Raw genomic sequence first — 21,272 nt, 5'->3', positions numbered from 1 at the left:
AAAGTGTTCTGTTTACAGCTTTGAAACTGAAAAACCTGAAAATTGATAGTGTATAGTATAATATTTCAAAGAGAAAGTAATACTGATGTGAATACTAGACAACACCCTTGCAAGAAAATGTTATATAGACAAAACCCATGCATGGAGATTGAATAATGCTTTGCACAACAAGACAAAACTTAAGCATAGATCTGGAATATTGCTTTGAACAAGAAGGGGAACAAAACTAGTATCATAGAAGGGTAACAGCAGCTTCTCAGTTACCACAGTAACCTCTATATGAATAATAGGAAGAGGATACAATGCTATGTTTAGTCTGTATTTGCTAGCATGAAGCTACTTGTTATCTGTGTATCTTTCAGTGATGTAAGTTTTCAAAAAATTGGTAAAAAAGCAAATTATGAAATTATTTATTAGATAATCCATGTGACACAAGTATATCAGTAAAAACGCCCTTCACTTTTTTCCCAAACGAGACAAAGTAATTATGCAGTTGCTTCATGATAGTAAAAACAAACACAACATTATTTATGATCTGACTAATATCATGTGACACAACATGTGACTGGGAGTGTATATTGACATGTGACCAGTGCAGGGACAAGCACACCATGGCAACAGTTGCTATGGTTACCTTGCTCTGACTCCTCTATTTCAGTATCATCTAGTGGTCCTGAAGATTCCTTTATCAAATGTTCTGAGTCCATGACATTGTCATCATATTCTTTAACTTGATCCTCTTCTTTACTTGTCTCAAGAATATCTGCTTCAATCTTGGTGTCATTACCTTGGTCCAACATCTTCACTGGGGATAGTGTCCCTACTGATGTTGCTAGGCATGAATCAACATCTGACAAGGCCTCTGTTTCATTTCCTGACCTTGCCTCATCATCTTTCAGTATAACTTCTTGCTTAAACTCAAACTGATCTATCTCTCCCTCTTCATTTACTTCTTCTTTGTTACCTTCTTCAACAACAGATTCCAAGTCTTCTCTGACAGGTTCAGCAGACACAGGAAGTTCTAGTTTATGTTCCAACTTCATTTCAATTTTGTTCAAGTCATCATTATCATCTGACTCTGATTTTAAAAATTCCATCATTGCAAGCTCAAATTCACTCGATACCTTTTTGGTCTTTACTGCTGAGCCATCAGTATCACTGTCCATTACCTGTTTTGAGTCATGTTCCTTAGCTACTGGGTTAACTGCAGTAGGGTCTTTCTTTTCTGATTTACTTGGCAATCTTGCTTGCATGGCTCTCTCCCGAATTAAGTCAGTCTGACTCTTTTTTATTAAATTCATGGCGGGCTTTGACGGTATATTTGCTGATGGAGATGGTGTGGTTATTGGTTTGAACATTTTTTCTGAGCTTTTTGTATCTAGTAATTTACTTGCAGACAAGATTGGCACTGTCTTAAATTGTTGAACCACTTTGTCCAAGTCTTCTGAATTGTTAGATGCTATACTCTTACTAAGACTTGACTTATTTGCTTGCTGCTGAGTCTGACCCGGTTTTTGCGTAGGTTTGATGGCTGCTGGTTTCTGAATGTTTGCTGTAGACTGTTGTGTATGTGATCCACCTATGAGTTGCTGATTGGTTCGTAATTTAGATTTCGTTTTAGCTTGAAAAGCAACTATTTTATGTTGGGTTGTAACACTTGGCAGTTTGGGCTTAAATGCTGCAGTTTCTTGTATTTCTGACTGAGCAGCCTGGACACTGACTTGATATGTATTAGCTTTGATAGGAGAAGGTGTGCGCAGTTTGGTGGGTGATGATGGAGTGAGGGAATGTATGATAAATGACTCTGGGGTCAAAGTTCTGGTCGATGTTGACCCTTTTTCTGAAGGAACAGGTGATAAAGCTAAAAGGAAAATTGAAGAAAAAATACTTTTGTAGAAGTGTTCTACACAGCTATTGATACTGCTTACTTAAATAGATGGAAAAAAATCAAATACATTTAGCATAAGTCATTAACATACCCTTAAAAATAAGTGACTGAGTATTGCAGTGGCAAAAAAGAAGTCCCCTACAGGTGGAAAACTTTGCTACTGATTGTCCCTTGTGGTTGTTGGTAACAGTGTTAGGACTGAAAATGCTTCAAGGCATTTAGGAGGTAAGAAACAAAACCTACTTTTACTTAAATTTCAATAGTGACCTTGACCTACAAGCATAGATCATGTACATGACTCATTGTCTCATCATGGGGAACATTTGTGTGCAGTACCCAACAATGCACATAAAAGTTATGGAGCAGAAACAACTTTACTTGACCTTGACCTTTGACCAACTAAAAACGGTCATGTGCACGACATATGGGTCTAATCATGGGGAACATTTCTATGTAGCAATAAAAAAATCCTTCAATGCATGTAAAAGCTATGGAGTGGAAACAAATTTGTCCTTGACCTTTAACTGACAAGCATAGCTCATGTGTTTATTCCTTGTCTCATCATGGGAAACGTTTGTGTGTAGTACTTAGATAATCCATCAATGCAAATAAAAGTTATGGAGCAGAAACAATTTTTACTTGACCTTCAATAGTGACCTTGACCTATGACCCATAAGCACAAGTCATGTATGTACATAATCTACATATTGCCCTCTTTTCATGTACCAAGTTTTATGAACCTAGTTTGAACACTTTTTCAGTTATTGCAAGATCCCGATTTGCAGATGGACATACTGACTGACAGATGGATGAAGGACATTCCTATAGTCTCCTCTGATGTTCCACCGGTAGGGCCTAATAAACTGAGGTCCAATTTTAAAAGACAATCTATGGAAATTTTGAAATCTGTTACAATGGTAGGTGAAAATGAATTTAACTTAGATTTATGAATATTGTACTATTATAGTACTTGGCAAAATGTTGGTACCAGACTGCCTCATAGAATTTATTTATAAACAGAATGGTTCAAGTGAAAATCTGGTTAAATCAGACTAGTCAAATCATGTTCATGAACAAATCTACAAAATCACACACATATGGACAAATATTAAAACAACCAGTTTTAAAACAGTTAATGAATTGCAAGAACATTCAGTTAAGGTTAAAATATACTTCCGTTTGTCTAGCAGCTATTTGGCAAACATGCATGAAATCAAACTATTATTTGACTGAATTTCTTCTCTACCAAGCATTATAAAGCAATTGATATGAAAATATGTCTTCTTGATATATAAAGGGTTTACCAGAACATTTTCAGAAAATAATGTAACAGATAGTTTAACAAATAACAAGTAACATACCTTGATCTGGGACTATAGGAACAAAACCAGACGGCTTTTTCTGAATTTTCTCCTCTTCACTTAATTCGTCTGCTTCCTAAAAATATACAATTACCCAAACACAATACAGGTTATGACTGTACAATCATATAAAGCAAAGGTCATGACTAAATAAATACATTCAGAACAGGTCATGTCTGCACAATCATACACAGATCAGGTCATGTCTGCACAATCATATAAAGCACTGGTCATGACTATATAAACACACTCAAGACAGGTCATGTCTGCACAATTATACATAGAACAGGTCTTGTCTGCACAATCATACACAGTACAGGTCATGACTGTACAACCATACACAGTGCAGGTCATGTCTGCACAATCATACACAGTACAGGTCATGTCTGCACAATCATACACAGTACAGGTCATGTCTGCACAATCATACACAATACAGGTCATGTCTGCACAATCATACACAGTACAGGTCATGTCTGCACAATCATACACAGCATAGGAAAAACATGATCTGTGTTTTATGCATATTGCTTTCTATGTCCAACGTTTCATAATAAATCTCTTTACACTGAGTGTATGTAGCAGAGGAAAATTCTTACTGCAACCTTACTTTTTCTGTTTGTTTGTGTTTGAAGCCATTTCTCCACAGTATTTCACTTATGTAATGGTGGGGAGTTCACCTTACCAGTGTTCCTGGATTCTATGCCAGTACCTGTTCTCCACAAGTAACTGCCAACTTCCCCACATGAATCAGAGGTAGAGGATGATTTCAGACACAATGTCTTTTACCAAACTGTCATGGAGAATATCTGTCTTGCCTTGGGATGAAACCCATGACCCTTTAATTCGTAGACCTGTCCACTTCCTTTACTGGAGTGAATTGGTTTAACAATCTCATTATCAGGCTCATCACCTCTAGATTAATACTGTATTTTTGTACAAAGAAGACTGTAGATGTATTCAAGTTTCATGAACAGTTCTTTGCCGACATTTTTTTTGCCTTGAAAATAATTACCTCTGTCTGATCATATTTCCTGAGTGAAGCCTGACCTGAGGGTGGGGTTATACTGGGTGACCCCCCTGGGGAATCTCCAAATATTGGTAGTGAAAATTTCTCCAGCTCCATTTCTATTTCCTTGTCCTCCATGTCAGACTGTGCCAGTGTTTCTATTGTGACATTTTTCTGACGTTTCTTCCCTGAAGAAATAATGACACAGTCTAAATTATTATATATTTCATTTAAACTGTTTGTTCCTTGCTGAAAATTTAATCTTAATTGAATTTCAGTTTACCTTTTAAGAATCTAACAATAGAAATATTGAAAAATTCTATAAAGCTGACAATTTTATTACTAAATGGAAGAGTAAAAGATGTTAATGACGAAACAATTTTTAAGCTAGACAGTTTTTTTCTGATTTCAAAATTCTTCAATATTTTAAGGAATTGGAAGAGATTCAATGTACAATGTATATTATAAAATCTTAAATTCTCAAAGACGATACATAATTCCTGTACAACTACTCTTTACTATGTGAAACATTGCAATATTAATACACTAAACTGAAATACATTTGACTTAAAATTCCTTCTTTATGCAGTTAATAGGGTTGTTCACTAAGGTCTGCTAAATCCAGACACCGTCTATTATGACAGCACACTCTTGAGAATACCAAACATCTCTCCAGACTGGATTCAGTCTTTACAGATGTTTGATATACAAGATATTGTAACTTCAGTTGAACCTCTCTTAGTGCAGCCACTTGCCTTAAGCTGCCAGTCAGTTACTTTCCCAAATTGAATTCTTGTTCTATTTTCAAGTTGTCTTAAGCAGTCAGCTGCTTTAAGCAGCCAAGTTGTATCACTCCCTAGGTTGGTTGTTTAAAATGTATATTTAAAGTTGGACATACACACAATTATAACAGCAGTTGTAAATCAGACACCTGTATGGATTTAAGATTAAAATTCCATACTTAATGCAAAAAACAAACTTAATGTTACTTTACTGCTTTGGTAGCACCATTAACCCTGTTGGAGAGTGAAATGGGTACATGTCATTTATAAGCAGAGATGAATTTTCTGTGGAAATGCGCAAGAAAAATTTGATGAACCAGTGGAATGATATACTATTTCCACCATTTCTGAACCAAAAATTTTACCCTACTAGGAATTCATTTCTTGCATGTTTCATTTCAGTCTCAGTTTCATTTCCAATATATGTGAAAACCTTTATTAGCTGCAATGAATTCCAATTTTTTTTCCATTCAGTTTCATTTTGGTTTCAAATGGCCTTTAGTGGTTTAATTTTGGTATGTTTTATCTAGACCATTTATTTAGTCCAACAGGAGTTTTTCCAATTTCTCTACAATCTTTAAAGTCTGTATGTACAAAAAAAATCCCAAGCAGAAATGTACACTATATAAGGAAACCTATTGTATACTTGGAAAAAAGTAATTGGATGAACAGAAGAAACATGGGAGAAAACGTTCTGCAGTAATCTAAATATATCTGTTGTGTTAGCAAAGGAAAGGGTGAAATAATTGCTAAGCAAAAAGGTTCGTAGGTATGTAGGCTGAAAATAGCAGTTTGTACATGTAATAGAAAGAAGACATGATTTTAAGATCTGGCTACTCAAAAAGCTTTCTGCAGCCTACATGACTTTCAGATCTGGCTATCAAAAGATTTCTGCAGCAGACGTGATTTAAAGATCTGGCTATCAAAAGCTTTCTGCAGCAGACGTGACTTTCAGATCTAGCTATCAAAAAGCTTTCTGCAGCAGAGGTGAATTTTGGATCTGGCTATTCAAAAAGCTTTCTTCAGCACAGGAGATTTACAGATCTGGCTATTCAAAAGCTTTTGGCAGGAGTTAGAGTAACAGCTATGTTGACTGTGACAAAATAAAAACTATCATAGGTCATGATGGCCCTATATCACTCACAAGAGTTTCACAGTTCAATCAGATATATTTCTACAAAATTGCTTTGAAAACAAGCCTGCAGATGCAGAGGAGAAGATTTTCAATGTTTTCCTTAGAGTCTTATGGGGAAAAAGACAGCCATGATTTTATTTTGAAACTGTAGTAGCGGGTCACCCTAGGAACATTTCTGTGAAATTATCACAAAATCGTTGCAACTGTTAAAAGTTCCATAAGGTTTTAAACAAATTAATCAGTTGTCCAAATAGAGAATATGCAAATATATACATGGTTAGAAAAGCACTACTTTCAATATTGCAATGAGCTTATTCTGTCACACCAATAAAAGGTGATAAAAACACTGGACACAATAATAATTTCTACTATGTTAATCAGATGACAAATATAATATCATATTATGATAAAAGCAGTTTCTGACAAAGAGATTTTTTAAGTTTCCACCAATTATACATAAAGGGAAGTGACAATCTTTGTCAGCCATGTTGTTCTGACAAATCTGAATACTTCTAACAATCTTGGTAGAGTATCACCTAAGGTATATTTCTGTGATGATTTTAACATTCAACCAGCAGTTTAGGAGAAGTTGTTTGAAGTTTTTTTAGCTCAGAACATTTACACAACTTTGGAAGAGGACCATCCTAGGAACATCCACGCTTCCACCTAATGGTTTCAGAGACACTGTAGAAAATGTTGACATGGACAAAGGGTGATCGCAACAGCTCACCTTTAGTACACTGTGCTCTTGTGAGGTAATAAAAGATCAATTAAATATGAATAAAAAGTCATAAAAAAATGTGAACTTTAAGAACAGAGGATATAAAATATACAAAGGAAAGTGGTATTAACTAAACTGACTAATTAACCATGTCAAAAACAGTCAAACAGTTTCTATTATCTGCTGTTGTACAAAAATATTTATAAACTGCTGCGAAATAATTTATCTGAGTTACCTAGCAATTGGAACATATCAGTCTTAAACAATCATTTATGTTATGCCTTAAGCTACACCATCATGCCAACATAGGATGTACTTGCCAATAACCTGATACTGCACACAACCAATACCCTGATATTGCACACAACCAATAATCTGATTTTGTGCATAGCCAATAACCTGATATTGCACACAGCCAATAACCTGATATTGCACACAGCCAATAACCTGATATTGCACACAACCAATAACCTGATATTGCACACAGCCAATAACCTGATACTGCACACAACCAATAACCTGATATTGCACACAACCAATAATCTGATATTGTGCATAGCCAATAACCAGATATTGCACACAGCCAATTACCTGATATTGCACACAGCCAATAACCTGATATTGCACACAGCCAATTGACCTGATAGTGTACATGGCCAATAACCTGATATTGTGCACTGCCAATAACCTGATACTGTGTATGGCCAATAACCTGATATAGTGCATGGCCAATTCACCTGATAGTGTGCATCTCCAATAACCTGTTATTGTGAACAACCAATGAACATGATTGTGTACATGTCCAATAACCTGATATTGTGAACAACCAATGAACATGATTGTGTGCATGTCCAATAACCTGATATTGTGCACAGCCAACTGACCTGATAGTGTACATGGCCAATAACCTGATATTGTGCACAGCCAACTGACCTGATAGTGTACATGTCCAATAACCTGATATTGTGCACAGCCAACTGACCTGATAGCATACATGGCCAATAACCTGATATTGTGCACAGCCAACTGACCTGATAGTGTACATGGCCAATAACCTGATATTGTGCACATCCAACTGACCTGATAGTGTACATGGCCAATAACCTGATATTGTGCACAGCCAACTGACCTGATAGTGTACATGGCCAATAACCTGATACTGTGCATACTTCCTGTATTGGCATGGGTTAAAGGAATTTATCTTATACAATTTTGTTCCTACTTATAGTAAAGTAAAAAGTAAGGATAAATAATGCCTGAATATCTGATATTATAGGAGAAAATCTTTGCAGATTGTCCTGATATATTGATATCAATTTGTGTCAACCTTCACAATATAAAAATACAGTTTACAAACTGAAATATCATTAGTTTAATGGTACGACAATATACCAGCAACAGCAGAGAATACATTGTATGACCATTTTTGATAAGTATCTCGGCCCATATTCATCAATGTTTTAAGTCTGAAATTTAGACTTTAGACTTTAAGCCTCAGAAATTCAAATTGTTGTAACTTCTTTTTGATAAATCAATACTGCTGACAGTTTGAACAGCTTTCTGTTGAACTGTATATATGTTATAGGCCATATTCATGCAAAGTTTCATTAAATTCCGTACAAGATTCACACATATAAGGCAAAACATTATTTTAGAATTTCAAAGTTTCTGATTTAAAACATTGATGAATATAGGCCCTGAGGTAGAAAAGGGAGCATAAAGCTTGGCAGGGATGATACCACCTCTAGGTTTCTTTCTATAAACATATTTGGATGTCTTAGCATTAGCTATCTGGATTCTGCGTAATTTAAGGTAAACACGTGCTGCAGGCATATCCTTCCATTTATCCCTCTCGGTGGCTGCATACAAAATATCAACAGTTTGCATATATATCAAGATTTCTACCAAATTTCGTGCAAAACATTAAAAGCATTCTGGGATTTCATTGTGGAGGGCTGGGATTCTTTCATGCAATATCTAACATTAACAATTATATTGTCTGTATTCATTAAATGCATGTATTCAATCATTTGCAACTGAAACTTTAAAGATCTGTTAACATAACTTAAATCTGGCATTGTAAATTCTAAATCAGAAAATTTGAAAATTCAAGCATTGCTCTTTTTCCTCTTGGTATTTTTTATCAGCTATAACGTTTTGATTAAATACATTTAAAAAATTTGATGATGAATAGATGCCCAAAATGTTTATTAATAATCCAAATAAAAACATGCCTGATTCAAACAATATTCCTCAAGTTGTTATTCAAACTATATAATGCTATGCAACCATGATTATTATAACCAGGCTGTCAGTTCTCAACAATAGAATTAAAATAGTAAAGGTACTACTGTGAATTGGGTAATTTTCATGCAGACTTTATTTAGTGATTTTGTAGTTAGAAGTCTTACTTGCGGAGTTTGTGAAATGTGACTGTTACTATTTTAGGACATGATGCAGATTAATACTTGTGAATACCTTGAATTCCCAAGTGGAACTAGAAAATGCTTTTGTAAAAAAGCGCATGTCTCCCCCAATGCAAAGTCCTATAGGCAAGAAGTCAATAGGGGTCAGGAGCGAAAGTCAAAGAGACACTGATGGTTGGCTGCAATAGGGATCATCTACTTGGCATGTCCAGTCATCCCGCTAAATTTCGACACTCTTGGCCTAGTGGTTCTCAAGTCACTGTTCAGGCTCCTGTGACCTTGACCTTAGATCAAGTGACCTCAAAATAAATAGGGGTCATCTACTCTGCATGTCCAATCATCCTATTAAGTTTCAACATTGTAGGTCAAGTGGTTCTCAAGTTATTTCCAAAAAATGATTTTACATGAACAGGCCACTGCGACCTTGACTTTTCATAGACTGACCAAAAAATCAATAGGGGTCATCTACTCTGCATGTTCAATCATCCTATGAAGTTTCAACATTCTGGGTCAAGTGGTTCTCAAGTTATTGATCGGAACTGGCTATCAATGTTCAGGCCCCTGTGACCTTGACCTTTAACGGAGTGACCCCAAAAACAATAGGGGTCATTTACTCTGCATGAACAATCATCCTATGAAGTTTCAACATTCTGGGTCGAGAGGTTCTCAAGTTAATGATTGGAAATGGTTTTCCATGTTCAGGCCCCTGTGGCCTTGACCTTTAACAGAGTGACCCTAAAATCGTTAGGGGTCATCTACCCTGCATGACCAATCATCCTATGAAGTTTCATCATTCTGGGTCAAGTGGTTCTCAAGTTACTGACCGGAAATGGTTTTCAATGTTCAGGCCCCTGTGACCTTGACCTTTCACAGAGTGATCCCAAAATCGTTAGGGGTCATCTACTCTGCATGACCAATCATCCTATTAAGTTTCAACATTCTGGGTCAAGTGGTTTTCAAGTTACTGACCGGAAATGGTTTTCAATGTTCAGGCCCCTGTGACGTTGACCTTTAATGGAGTGACCCCAAAATCGATAGGGGTCATCTACTCTGCATGTACAATCATCCTATGAAGTTTCAACATTCTGGGTCAAGTGGTTTTCATAGTTTACTTGATGGAAATATGGTTTTCTAATGTTCACATGCAGGACCACCCTGTGACCTTGACCTTTGACGGAGTGACCCAAATCAATAGGGGTCATCTACTCTCATGACAATCATCGTATGAAGTTTCAACATTCTGGTCAAGTGGTTCTCTAGTTATTGATCGGAAATGGTTTTCAATGTTCAGGCCCCTGTGACCTTGACCTTTGACGGAGTGACCCCAAAAACAATAGGGGTCATCTACTCCAGCAGCCCTACAACCCTATGAAGTTTGAAGGTTCTAGGTCAAATGGTTCTCCAGTTATTGCTCGAAAATGAAGTGTGACGTACGGACGGACGGACAGGGCAAAAACAATATGTCTCCTGGGGGAGACATAATTATTTGCAATTCTAACAAGACCCGATTTGTTTTCCTATTAAACAAAGAAGACTGAAAATTGTGTGTTATTATGCAGCAATCCACTTCTTGTACGTCACAATTATTATGACATTGCATCAAACGTCTTAACAGCATGCTGGAAAAGAAACCCACACAAAATAGGCAAATATATGGTGGATGCTGTCAAGGATGTACAAAATAACACTTGATAACATGCTAGAATCAAAATAATATATCTCAAACAGTGATCTGCCCTTGAATAAAATCATTATTTGTTGTTAAGATGTGTATTATAACATCACTTGGGCTGTGCCCTCGTGATGAAATTCCATCACATTTGAACTCCAAACAATCTTATTCAATGGCAAATTACTGTTTGGGATATATTATTTAACATCAAACATAGACAAACATTAAACCATTATGAATATTACCCAATTTATAGTATGAGCTGTGCCATGGGAAAACCAACATAGTGGGTATGCGACCAGCATGGATCCAGACCAGACTGCGCATCAGCGCAGTCTGGTCAGGATCCATGCTGTTCGCTAACAGTTTCTCCAATTCTAATAGGCTTTAAAAGTGACCAGCATGGAGCCTGACCAGACTGCCCAGATGCGCAGGCTGGTCTGGATCCATGCTGGTCGCAAACCCACTATGTTGGTTTTCTCATGGCACGGCTCGTATGTTTTCTTCGTTTTAAGCATACAAGGACAATGAAGCATGTTAGATGCAAGGAGATATCATTATAATATGGAGATATGTCCTGCATCATGACAAAATGGTATATTTTCAAATTTTTATCTATAAAATTTACAGGTGCACTCTCAGCTGAAAATAAATGTTGATTTGTGTAAACTGAAGAAATGCTTTTGAAAAAAAAATGAGACCTGGATAATTCATCAAAAGAAAATAAACATATAGTGCATACAGACACAACGGCACCTTTTGAATTTTTTCTCAAGAAGTATAAGTAAAATAACAGACTATGTTCAAACTTGATTAATCTGCTACAAAGTAGATCTTTGTCTACTTCCCTGTATAAATCTATAGTTGGTAAAATGCAATAAATAAGACCTACTTCAAACATTATCAGTACATTCAGCAGAAATAAGAACATTACATAAAAGTTAACAAAATGATGTTCTAACAAAATATTTTTTGCTCATTCTACTATATTCTTGAAAAATTAATACTTGGTGTTGCTAACCTTAATTTAGAACTACAGAAGATAAAAGCCATAAAAAAGGGTTTGGGTTTTTTAAAAAATATGCTAATTGTATGATAAAAAGTGTAAGCAATTCAATAAATCTATCAACAAAAATCAGATAAAATAAATCACACAAAAAATCCTTCACCAAAGTCTTAAACCAATCTGGAATTTTGCATTTTTCTGTCAATCAATAAGACAAACATACCTTTAGTACCCATATAGTCGAGCGTTGCCTTCATTTGTTCTCTGAGATCATACTTGGAGTAGTCTGCCCCTAGTGTCAGGTCTATCATGGACAAGGATTCTATACTCTCAGCTGGAGATAGATAGATGGATGATGGTGCTAGAGATATATCTGTCTCAGTTTCTGTCTCCTAAAAGCAGAAAAGAAAAGGTTGAGTTTCTGTACACTTTTAAAGAGAGGTACATTATCTGTCTCCTAAACACAGGACAAAAAGGCTAAGTTTCTTTACACATTTCAAAACAGGTACATTATCTGTCTCCATATCTGTCACTCGGAATAACACACAGAGCCGTAGATTGTATATTTCTGCTGGAAACAATTAATTAAAGTTAGCTATATTTGGGAGCTAGAATCCCTCCCTGTCTCCTACACAAAGTTTTTTTTTTTCCTTACAACAGATTGAATACATACTATCATACTATGTATTAGTACTCATATTCAACAGTTACAATGATTGTTTTTTTATGTTTTCTTTAAAAAAAAATTAAAAAAGATCCAAAACAAAAATCAACAAAATGGATCATGGTACAGCCATTTTGTCATACTTACACTGCTTTCCATTGCTTCAGCAACTGTTTTTGGTTGTTCAATTCTGGTTTTACCCTCGAGAAAATCCTTGTCAAATTCTATATGATCATACGGTACCTGTTGAAATATTGAGATATGTCATTACCTAAATAGTACAACTTATTAAATAAAATTTTTATCACTCATTCTTAAAAAGTAAACTCCAGCTATGTATATACTGAGCGGAAGCTAAACTATATGCCCCTGAAATTACACTAAAGACTAACCAAAACTGATCACAAATGTTTAATTCTAAAAGAAGTATTCATGACACCAGTCTTCAGGTTTGGTATATTTATTATTTCTGGTCCTTAGAGATCCTGGAGTCTATTCACTGTTTTTCTGCAAAAGTTACTGTGGGCCAGTACAAGGGGCCCTGAAGGGATGTTGTACAATTCATTACCTCTCATAAGCAGACTCAATCAAACCAAGTCTACTATCATTTTGCTTTGTTCTATTCTATGCTTCCAAAGGATCCTGTACAGATTTGATTCACAATGCCTTTGCTAAAAATTGTGCAGCAGGAAAGAACCCTGGCCAAAAACATCTATCACATGCCAAATATCAAGGCTCTAGCTATTATGGATTCAAAAAAGAAGATTTTCAAAGTTTCTGTTATATATAAGCATATAGTATATAAATCTCTCACTCATGAGCATCACCATTTCTGACCCAAGGGCAATTATTTCAACAATTATGACAGAGAGTCAAACCCTGGTATCACAAGAGAAATATCAAGGCTCTAGCTATTATTGCTTCAGAGAAGATTTTTAAAGTTTGATAGCTGAAAACCTATTTTTAACCATAGTAACCCGTATGTTCAATGAACCAGAACCATTTGAAAAACTTGGAAAGAGGTCAACCTGAAATCATTTGTGTAACGTTTCATCAAAATCCATTCAATGGTTTTGGAGAAGATGTCATTTAAAGAAATTGTTGACAACGGACGGACACATGCACGCACGGACAAAGCGTGATCACAATAGCTAACCAGGAGTACTTCCTGCTCAGATGAGCTATAAAATGTAATTCCATACCAGGTAGTTTTCTAGTGTGACAGGCTCCTCTTCATCTCTTATCATCTCATATAGAACCCTGGGATCTTCATATACATCAGACTCTATCAAAAGGTATCATTTCAAAAAGCTTAAATCTTCAATCAAAATACAAAGAGAAAAAATGGATATGTGCCACATAAGTTTTCTTTTTTCAAGCAAATGATCAAATATCTATGTAAACAAAAGTAATTAAAGCTGCAGATTCAAGACAGGTTGTACATAGATGACTTCCATTAAAACAGATGTCTCATGTAGTCACATTATTTCTACAAAACATGTTATGTATATAACTGATAATCATCCTCAATTATGTTAAAGGGCAAGGAAAGCCTGACAATAAGTCAATTTAATATGAAAGCCATCCTCAAGCCTTTCATAACGCTGAAAGAATTTTTAAAACCGGATAACTATTGAAAAAGATATGGCAGTTTGAAATTTAAGAAAATGGCTGATCATGGAGGCTGCCATTTTAGTGTGTTTATGACCTCATTTACACACTGCCGAATTCTTTATTTAACAAATAACCTTTTAAATAGATTTATTTCATATGTTTCTTGAGTGTAAGATGTAAAACAAGGCACTTTCTTTCATTATAGCTTGAAAAGGTAGAAAAATTGTTTTACAGAAATAAGTAAATACAGTTCAGATATGTATCTAGAAATTTAATAAATCCGCCATTTTGTTTTTTGTTGCCATGGAAACAAAATGCCGCCAATTTGATCAAATATTTAAATGCGCACAACTTTCTCATTTTTAAGCTGATTTTGAAAATTCTTTCACTTCTTTAAATGATTCAAGAAATTCCAGCAGATGGAATTAACATAAGAACAACATTGCCTTTCCTTTTAATACAGAACCAATACAGCCATCTATTTTTGAATTACTATTTAGTTGATAAGCATGACACATGCTTAACATGGATTTTACCAGGACTTTAGTAAGATAATCCTACCCTGGTCTGATGTTTCCATCTCTATCTCTGGAGGCTTGAAGGCTGGACATACTGAAATCAACAGTGATTATGTCTTATTTTATATTGTCCAGACATACTGTTATTGTTTATGTTGCATAGTCATAGTGTCATTGTTTATATTGTACAGTGATAATGTCATTGTTTATGTTGGACAGTGATATGTCATTGTTTATATTGTACAGTGATAATGTCATTGTTTATGTTGTACAGTGATAATGTCATTGTTTATGTTGTACAGTGATAATGTCATTGTTTATGTTGTACAGTGATAATGTCATTGTTTATATTGTACAGTGATAATGTCATTGTTTATATTGTACAGTGATAATGTCATTGTTTATGTTGTACAGTGATAATGCCATTGTTTATGTTGGACAGTGATAATGTCATTGTTTATATTGTACAATGATAATGTCATTGTTTATATTGTACAGTGATAATGTCATTGTTTATATTGTACAATGATAATGTCATTGTTTATGTTGTACAGTGATAATGTCATTGTTTATGTTGTACAATGATAATGTCATTGTTTATGTTGTACAGTGATAATGTCATTGTTTATGTTGTACATTGATAATGTCCTAGTTTATGTTGTACAATGATAATGCCATTGTTTATGTTGTACAGTGATAATGTCATTGTTAATAGTGTACATTGATAATGCCATTGTTTATGTTGTACAGTGATAATGTCATTTTCTATATTGTACAGTGATAATGCCATTGTTAATATTGTACAGTGATAATGTCATTGTTTATGTTGTACAGTGATAATATCATTGTTTATGTTGTACAGTGATAATGTCATTGTTTATATTGTACAGTGATAATGTCATTGTTTATGTTGTACAATGATAATGTCATTGTTTATGTTGTACAGTGATAATGTCATTGTTAATATTGTACAGTGATAATGTCATTGTTTATATTGTACAGTGATAATGTCATTGTTTATGTTGTACAATGATAATGTCATTGTTTATGTTGTACATTGATTATGTCACCTTTTTATTGTACAGTGATAATGTCATTGTTTATGTTGTACATTGATAATGCCATTGTTTATGTTGTACAGTGATAATGTCATTGTTTATGTTGTACAAGGATAATGCCAGTGTTTATACTGTACAGTGATAATGTCATTGTTTTTGTTGTACAAGGATAATGTCAAAGTTTACAGTGTATATTGATAATGTCATTGTTTATGTTGTACAGTGATAATGCTATTGTTTATGTTGTACAGTGATAATGTCAATGTTTTTATTGTACAGTGATAATGTCATTGTTTATGTTGTACATTGATAATGCCATTGTTTATGTTGTAAAGTGATAATGTCATTGTTTATATTGTACAGTAATAATGTCATTGTTTATGTTGTACATTGATAATGCCATTGTTTATGTTGTACATCGATAATGTCATTGTTTATGTTGTACATTGATAATGCCATTGTTTATGTTGTACAGTGATAATGTCAATGTTTATGTTGTAAAGTGATAATGTCATTGTTTATATTGTACAGTAATAATGTCATTGTTTATGTTGTACATTGATAATGTCATTGTTTATGTTGTACATTGATAATGTCATTGTTTATGTTGTACATTGATAATGCCATTGTTTGTGTTGTACAGTGATAATGTCACTGTTTATGTTGTAAAGTGATAATGTCATTGTTTATATTGTACAGTAATAATGCCATTGTTTATGTTGTACAGTGATAATGTTAATGTTTTTATTGTAAAGTGATAATGTCATTGTTTATCTTGTACATTGATAATGCCATTGTTTATGTTGTACAGTGATAATGTCATTGTTTATGTTGTACAAGGATAATGTCATCGTTTATATTGTACATTGATAATGCCATTGTTTATGTTGTACATTGATAATGCCATCGTTTATGTTGTACATTGATAATGCCATTGTTTATGTTGTACATTGATAATGCCATCGTTTATGTTGTACAGTGATAATGTCAATGTTTTTATTGTACAGTGATAATGTCATTGTTTGTGTTGTACATTGATAATGCCATTGTTTATGTTGTACAGTGATAATGTCATTGTTTGTGTTGTACACTGATAATGCCATTGTTTATGTTGTACAGTGATAATGTCATTGTTTATGTTGTACAAGGATAATGTCATTGTTTATACTGTACATTGATTATGTAATTGTTTATATTGTACAGTGATAATGTCATTGTTTATGTTGTACAAGGATAATGTCAATGTTTATAGTGTATATTGATAATGTCATTGTTTATGTTCTACACTGATAATGTTATGTTTATGTTGTACAGTGATAATGTCATCGTTTATATTGTACAAGGATAATGTCAATGTTTATAGTGTATATTTATAATGTCATTGTTTATGTTGTACAGTGATAATGTCATTGTTTATGTTGTACAGTGATAATGTCATCGTTTATATTGTACATTGATAATGCCATTGTTTATGTTGTACATTGATAATGCCATTGTTTATAATGTACATTGATAATGCTATTGTTTATATTGTACATTGATAATGTCAATGTTTTTATTGTACAGTGATAATGTCATTGTTTATGTTGTACATTGATAATGCCATTGTTTATGTTGTACAGTGATAATGTCATTGTTTATGATGTACATTGATAATGTCATTGTTTATACTGTACATTGATTATGTCATTGTTTATATTGTACAGTGATAATGTCATTGTTTATGTTGTACAAGGATAATGTCAATGTTTATATTGTATATTGATAATGTCATTGTTTATGTTGTACAGTGATAATGTCATTGTTTATGTTGTACATTGATTATGTCAATGTTTATATTGTACATTGATAATGTTGTACATTGATTATGTCAATGTTTATATTGTACATTGATAATGTCATTGTTTATGTTGTACAAGGATAATGTCATTGTTTATACTGTCATATTGTCCATTAATGATGTTATTGTCATATGGTCTTCAATTGCACAGAATATCCTACACTTTCAAAGAAACTTACTTGAATCACCACTGAGTCTGAACAGAGGAAAAATACAGTAGTCTTCTAGTTTTTTTTTCATTTGGCTTTGTGTCATAGCCCACACAAATATAGGTGATATGGCAACTTTCCAGTTTTTGCTGGCAGAAGACTTCAGGTGCTCCTCCATGCATAATTTCAGGCATGGGTGGGTACTTGGGTAGATCCATCAACCTACTGTAAGCCAGCTGGATGGCTTCCTCAGACAAAAGAATTGTACAACATAAGCAAGGTTTCAAACCCACAGTGGGGAGCAGTCTACTAGTTTTTCAAAGTGGTCGCAGCAGGACTGTAACTTACAACCTTTGCAGAATGACACCTTATCCATTTTACCATTGGTCTGAAACTGTAAGGCTATTCCCTTATAAATTTAATCTGCTCAGTAAGTTTAACAAGGGAAAAAATCTTTCCTAATACTTCTTTCTCACTAAAGATCAGTATTCATTTCAAACAATATCAGTCTAATAAATCTAAATAATAAAATTATAGAAATAAATACTACATGCTTTTTGTACAAACATACAATAATTTTTTTTCTGTTTGACAAGGTAGAAGAACTTACATTTTGAATGGTCTATATAGAAGATATGGTTTTTGAAGGCAACAAGAAGGTCTCCCATTTCATTGAGAAATGTAGCAGCACTGAGTGATTCTTCAAGCATCACTTCTGTCAACAAAACTTTATTTTCATCCCAGATTTTGATACCACCATCAGAACTGAAATAAGCGCAGTGAATTATTACATAATTAATTTCATTAAAGTGTTTCAATTTTTTATCTTTTGTGATGAAATGGTAGAATAACCCATTTCATACAGGCAAGCCTTGTGAAGACGTTTAATATCATGGTATAAAATTTCACGGTTTTGTCTAAAATTGCTATTTTGTGGGGACATAATTTGTGGATTTCAGCTGCTGAACAAAAAATGAATGGGAGTTTTTTGTTCACTGGGATTTAATTTTGTGGACTGAAGCAATCACATAATACACAAAAATTAATCCCTAATGAATAATAATGACTTCACAATACATTGGGTAATGGTTTTGTCTCATGGTCTTCATACAAATTTTGAAGTAAGACTCATTAGTGTAAGTAATAATCATATTGAACTGTTAACCTATTCATGTAAATTATAGCCATCTTATTAAATATTCCACTTTCAATAATTACCTGCAGGTGACATATATTTGTAGAGAAGCCAGTGCATCCATGGCAACCACTGGACCTTGATGTTCTGGTCGGCGCTTTTCATCTACAATACTCTCAAACTGTGGTTCCTCTGAAAATGTTTATTATATATAAGTCAGTTAATTAAAATAATACCATCAAAATGTGTTCGTTTTTTTTTGGTCAGGATTAGAGTCACATAGACATAACTTATGCCACAATGGCAACTTTTCCAACTTTCAGTGGTGAAGTCCCCAGGTGCCCCTCTGTGTACTGTTTCAGGCATAAGCAGGCACTTGGGTAAAACCATTGACTTTCCATATGCAAAGTCTCTAACCAAAAACATCGAGGGGCATGAGATTATAAGTCATTGACTTAAGCCACTGGGCCACACAGTTCCCAACTATTAACATCAAAAGACATTTTATTACCAAAATGGGCTTTATAGAAGTTTTAGAATCTGCCAGTGTCCATTTAACATGATTGTTGATCATGTATTATGACAAGAAGAGAACCCATTTAAGCATACATCAACATACATTTAATGCTAGCATACTTCAACTTAAATTATTTGCCAGCATACATTAAGTTACATTTAATGCTAGCATACTTCAGCTTTACATTTCATGATAGCATTAAATTTGTGGTGAACATTTGTGCCAAGTTTCTTTAAAATCCTTCAAGCAGTTCAAGAGTTACAGAGTGGACACAAAACAAAGTCATAATGACCTTTGACCCCCAATTGTGACCTTGACCTCGAAGCTAACCATCCAAAACATGTGCTCTGCATGTTGTCTTGATGTGGAGAACATCTGTGTCAAGTTTCTTTGTAATCCTTCAGGGGGTTCAAGTTACAGAACAGACGGACGGACAAACAGATGGACGGACAGATGGACGGACGGACAGATGGACACTGGCATCAAAACATAATACATCCCTTCGGGCATGTAAAAAAGCTTTCTTAATATAATTCATAAAGACCATTTATTATCAGACTTAGTTACCTTGCATAAAAATGAGAAATGTATGAAAACTAACAGAAATACACAACTAATAATAAACAAATTATATCTCAATAAAAGGGCCACAATAAATTTGAAAAAAAAAAAAAATAATACTACACAATCATGTAACATACGTTTAGAGATGAGAATACCCTGGTCTTCTACTGGCTCTAGGGAATGTATGTTGACCTGTCCTGAGGTATGACCAGTCAATATTGATAAACCCTGAAAAATAAAACTTTGATGCATTGTGTATAACATAATGTATTAGAAAAATAAAGTTCTGCAATAAAATATTCGTATGACAGGTGCCCAAAAATACCACGAAAAGTGCTCTAAATTTATTTCTGGTCCTATTTTGCTAAAATTTGAAATTCTGATAAATAAGAACACATTAAATGTGAATATTTAAAACACAAATTTCAGAACATGCATGCTTATCTTTTGTCACTAAGGTAACGTCACTACCTCTAAAGCAGCCAAACTACATTATGATGTCATATCACACGCAATTAATCAATACAACTTGTGATAACCAGTGGTTTAATGTTTCTTGTCATTAAATGCATTTTCTACACCTTCCTAAGAATAAATTAATACTGTTAAACCTCCCATATCACTAATAAAATGTTTTTTTCTTCAGGGTATTGTCTCTTAAACCTTATGCAGCATAGCATTTGCCTTTTGTTATCATATGTCTCCATTCAAAACTAATTTTCAAGCGATGACCACAATATGCATGCTAAACATTTTTATGTCAGATTTATAATTTATTGTTTATAATTCTATTTGCATAACGCTTAGATTTCACGTTAATATTTATGAGTTTAAGAAGATGTAGCTTAAAAAATATGTAAATGGCAAGGCAATGCAAAACAAAAAAAAGAGACAATACTGCACTGAATGATGTCGCAAGATGTTGCCTTAGGGACTAGCATTTATCTATTTTTTGTCCAAAGAAAATATGATTTTGACATAACAACTGAGTATTCCTTAGCTTACATCATATAACAGTTTCATTGATTTTTATGATACATGAAGAAATGACAGCACTTTTCTATATATTTATTGAACACCCCTCAAGTAATGCATTCGCAATTAAATATTAACACCATGTGTTTTCACCTATTTTTTTTGCTTTGAATAATAGAATACTAAAACAAAAAGAAATAGTTTATACATTGTAAATGAGCTGATAGTGGTTCATTCA

At 34.0% G+C, this 21,272-nt stretch overlaps 1 protein-coding gene across 8 annotated transcripts in view; it reads right to left on the bottom strand.

The window, feature by feature from the left end:
• LOC123529192 (uncharacterized) overlaps nt 1–21,272 on the bottom strand; it is a 98,937-nt gene that overhangs the window by 49,573 nt on the left and 28,092 nt on the right. For 6 of the 8 annotated variants that reach the window (XM_053522358.1, XM_053522359.1, XM_053522360.1 and 3 more), the window contains 11 exons: nt 20,197–20,287; nt 19,062–19,170; nt 18,454–18,608; nt 14,840–14,890; nt 13,867–13,949; nt 12,812–12,907; nt 12,224–12,392; nt 8,639–8,755; nt 4,265–4,446; nt 3,250–3,325; nt 635–1,861 (listed from right to left, as the gene is read on the bottom strand). In XM_053522358.1, coding sequence (XP_053378333.1) covers nt 635–1,861; nt 3,250–3,325; nt 4,265–4,446; nt 8,639–8,755; nt 12,224–12,392; nt 12,812–12,907; nt 13,867–13,949; nt 14,840–14,890; nt 18,454–18,608; nt 19,062–19,170; nt 20,197–20,287 — 2,356 coding nt within the window. The remainder of the gene's footprint in view (nt 1–634; nt 1,862–3,249; nt 3,326–4,264; nt 4,447–8,638; nt 8,756–12,223; nt 12,393–12,811; nt 12,908–13,866; nt 13,950–14,839; nt 14,891–18,453; nt 18,609–19,061; nt 19,171–20,196; nt 20,288–21,272) is intronic. The other 2 variants (XM_053522365.1, XM_053522362.1) reach the window with 2 other exon arrangements.

Source organism: Mercenaria mercenaria, chromosome 13 (assembly GCF_021730395.1).
Source record: "Mercenaria mercenaria strain notata chromosome 13, MADL_Memer_1, whole genome shotgun sequence".
NCBI lineage: Eukaryota > Metazoa > Mollusca > Bivalvia > Venerida > Veneridae > Mercenaria > Mercenaria mercenaria.
Note: the sequence above shows the minus strand (reverse complement) of the source record. Positions and strands in the feature narration are given on the sequence as shown.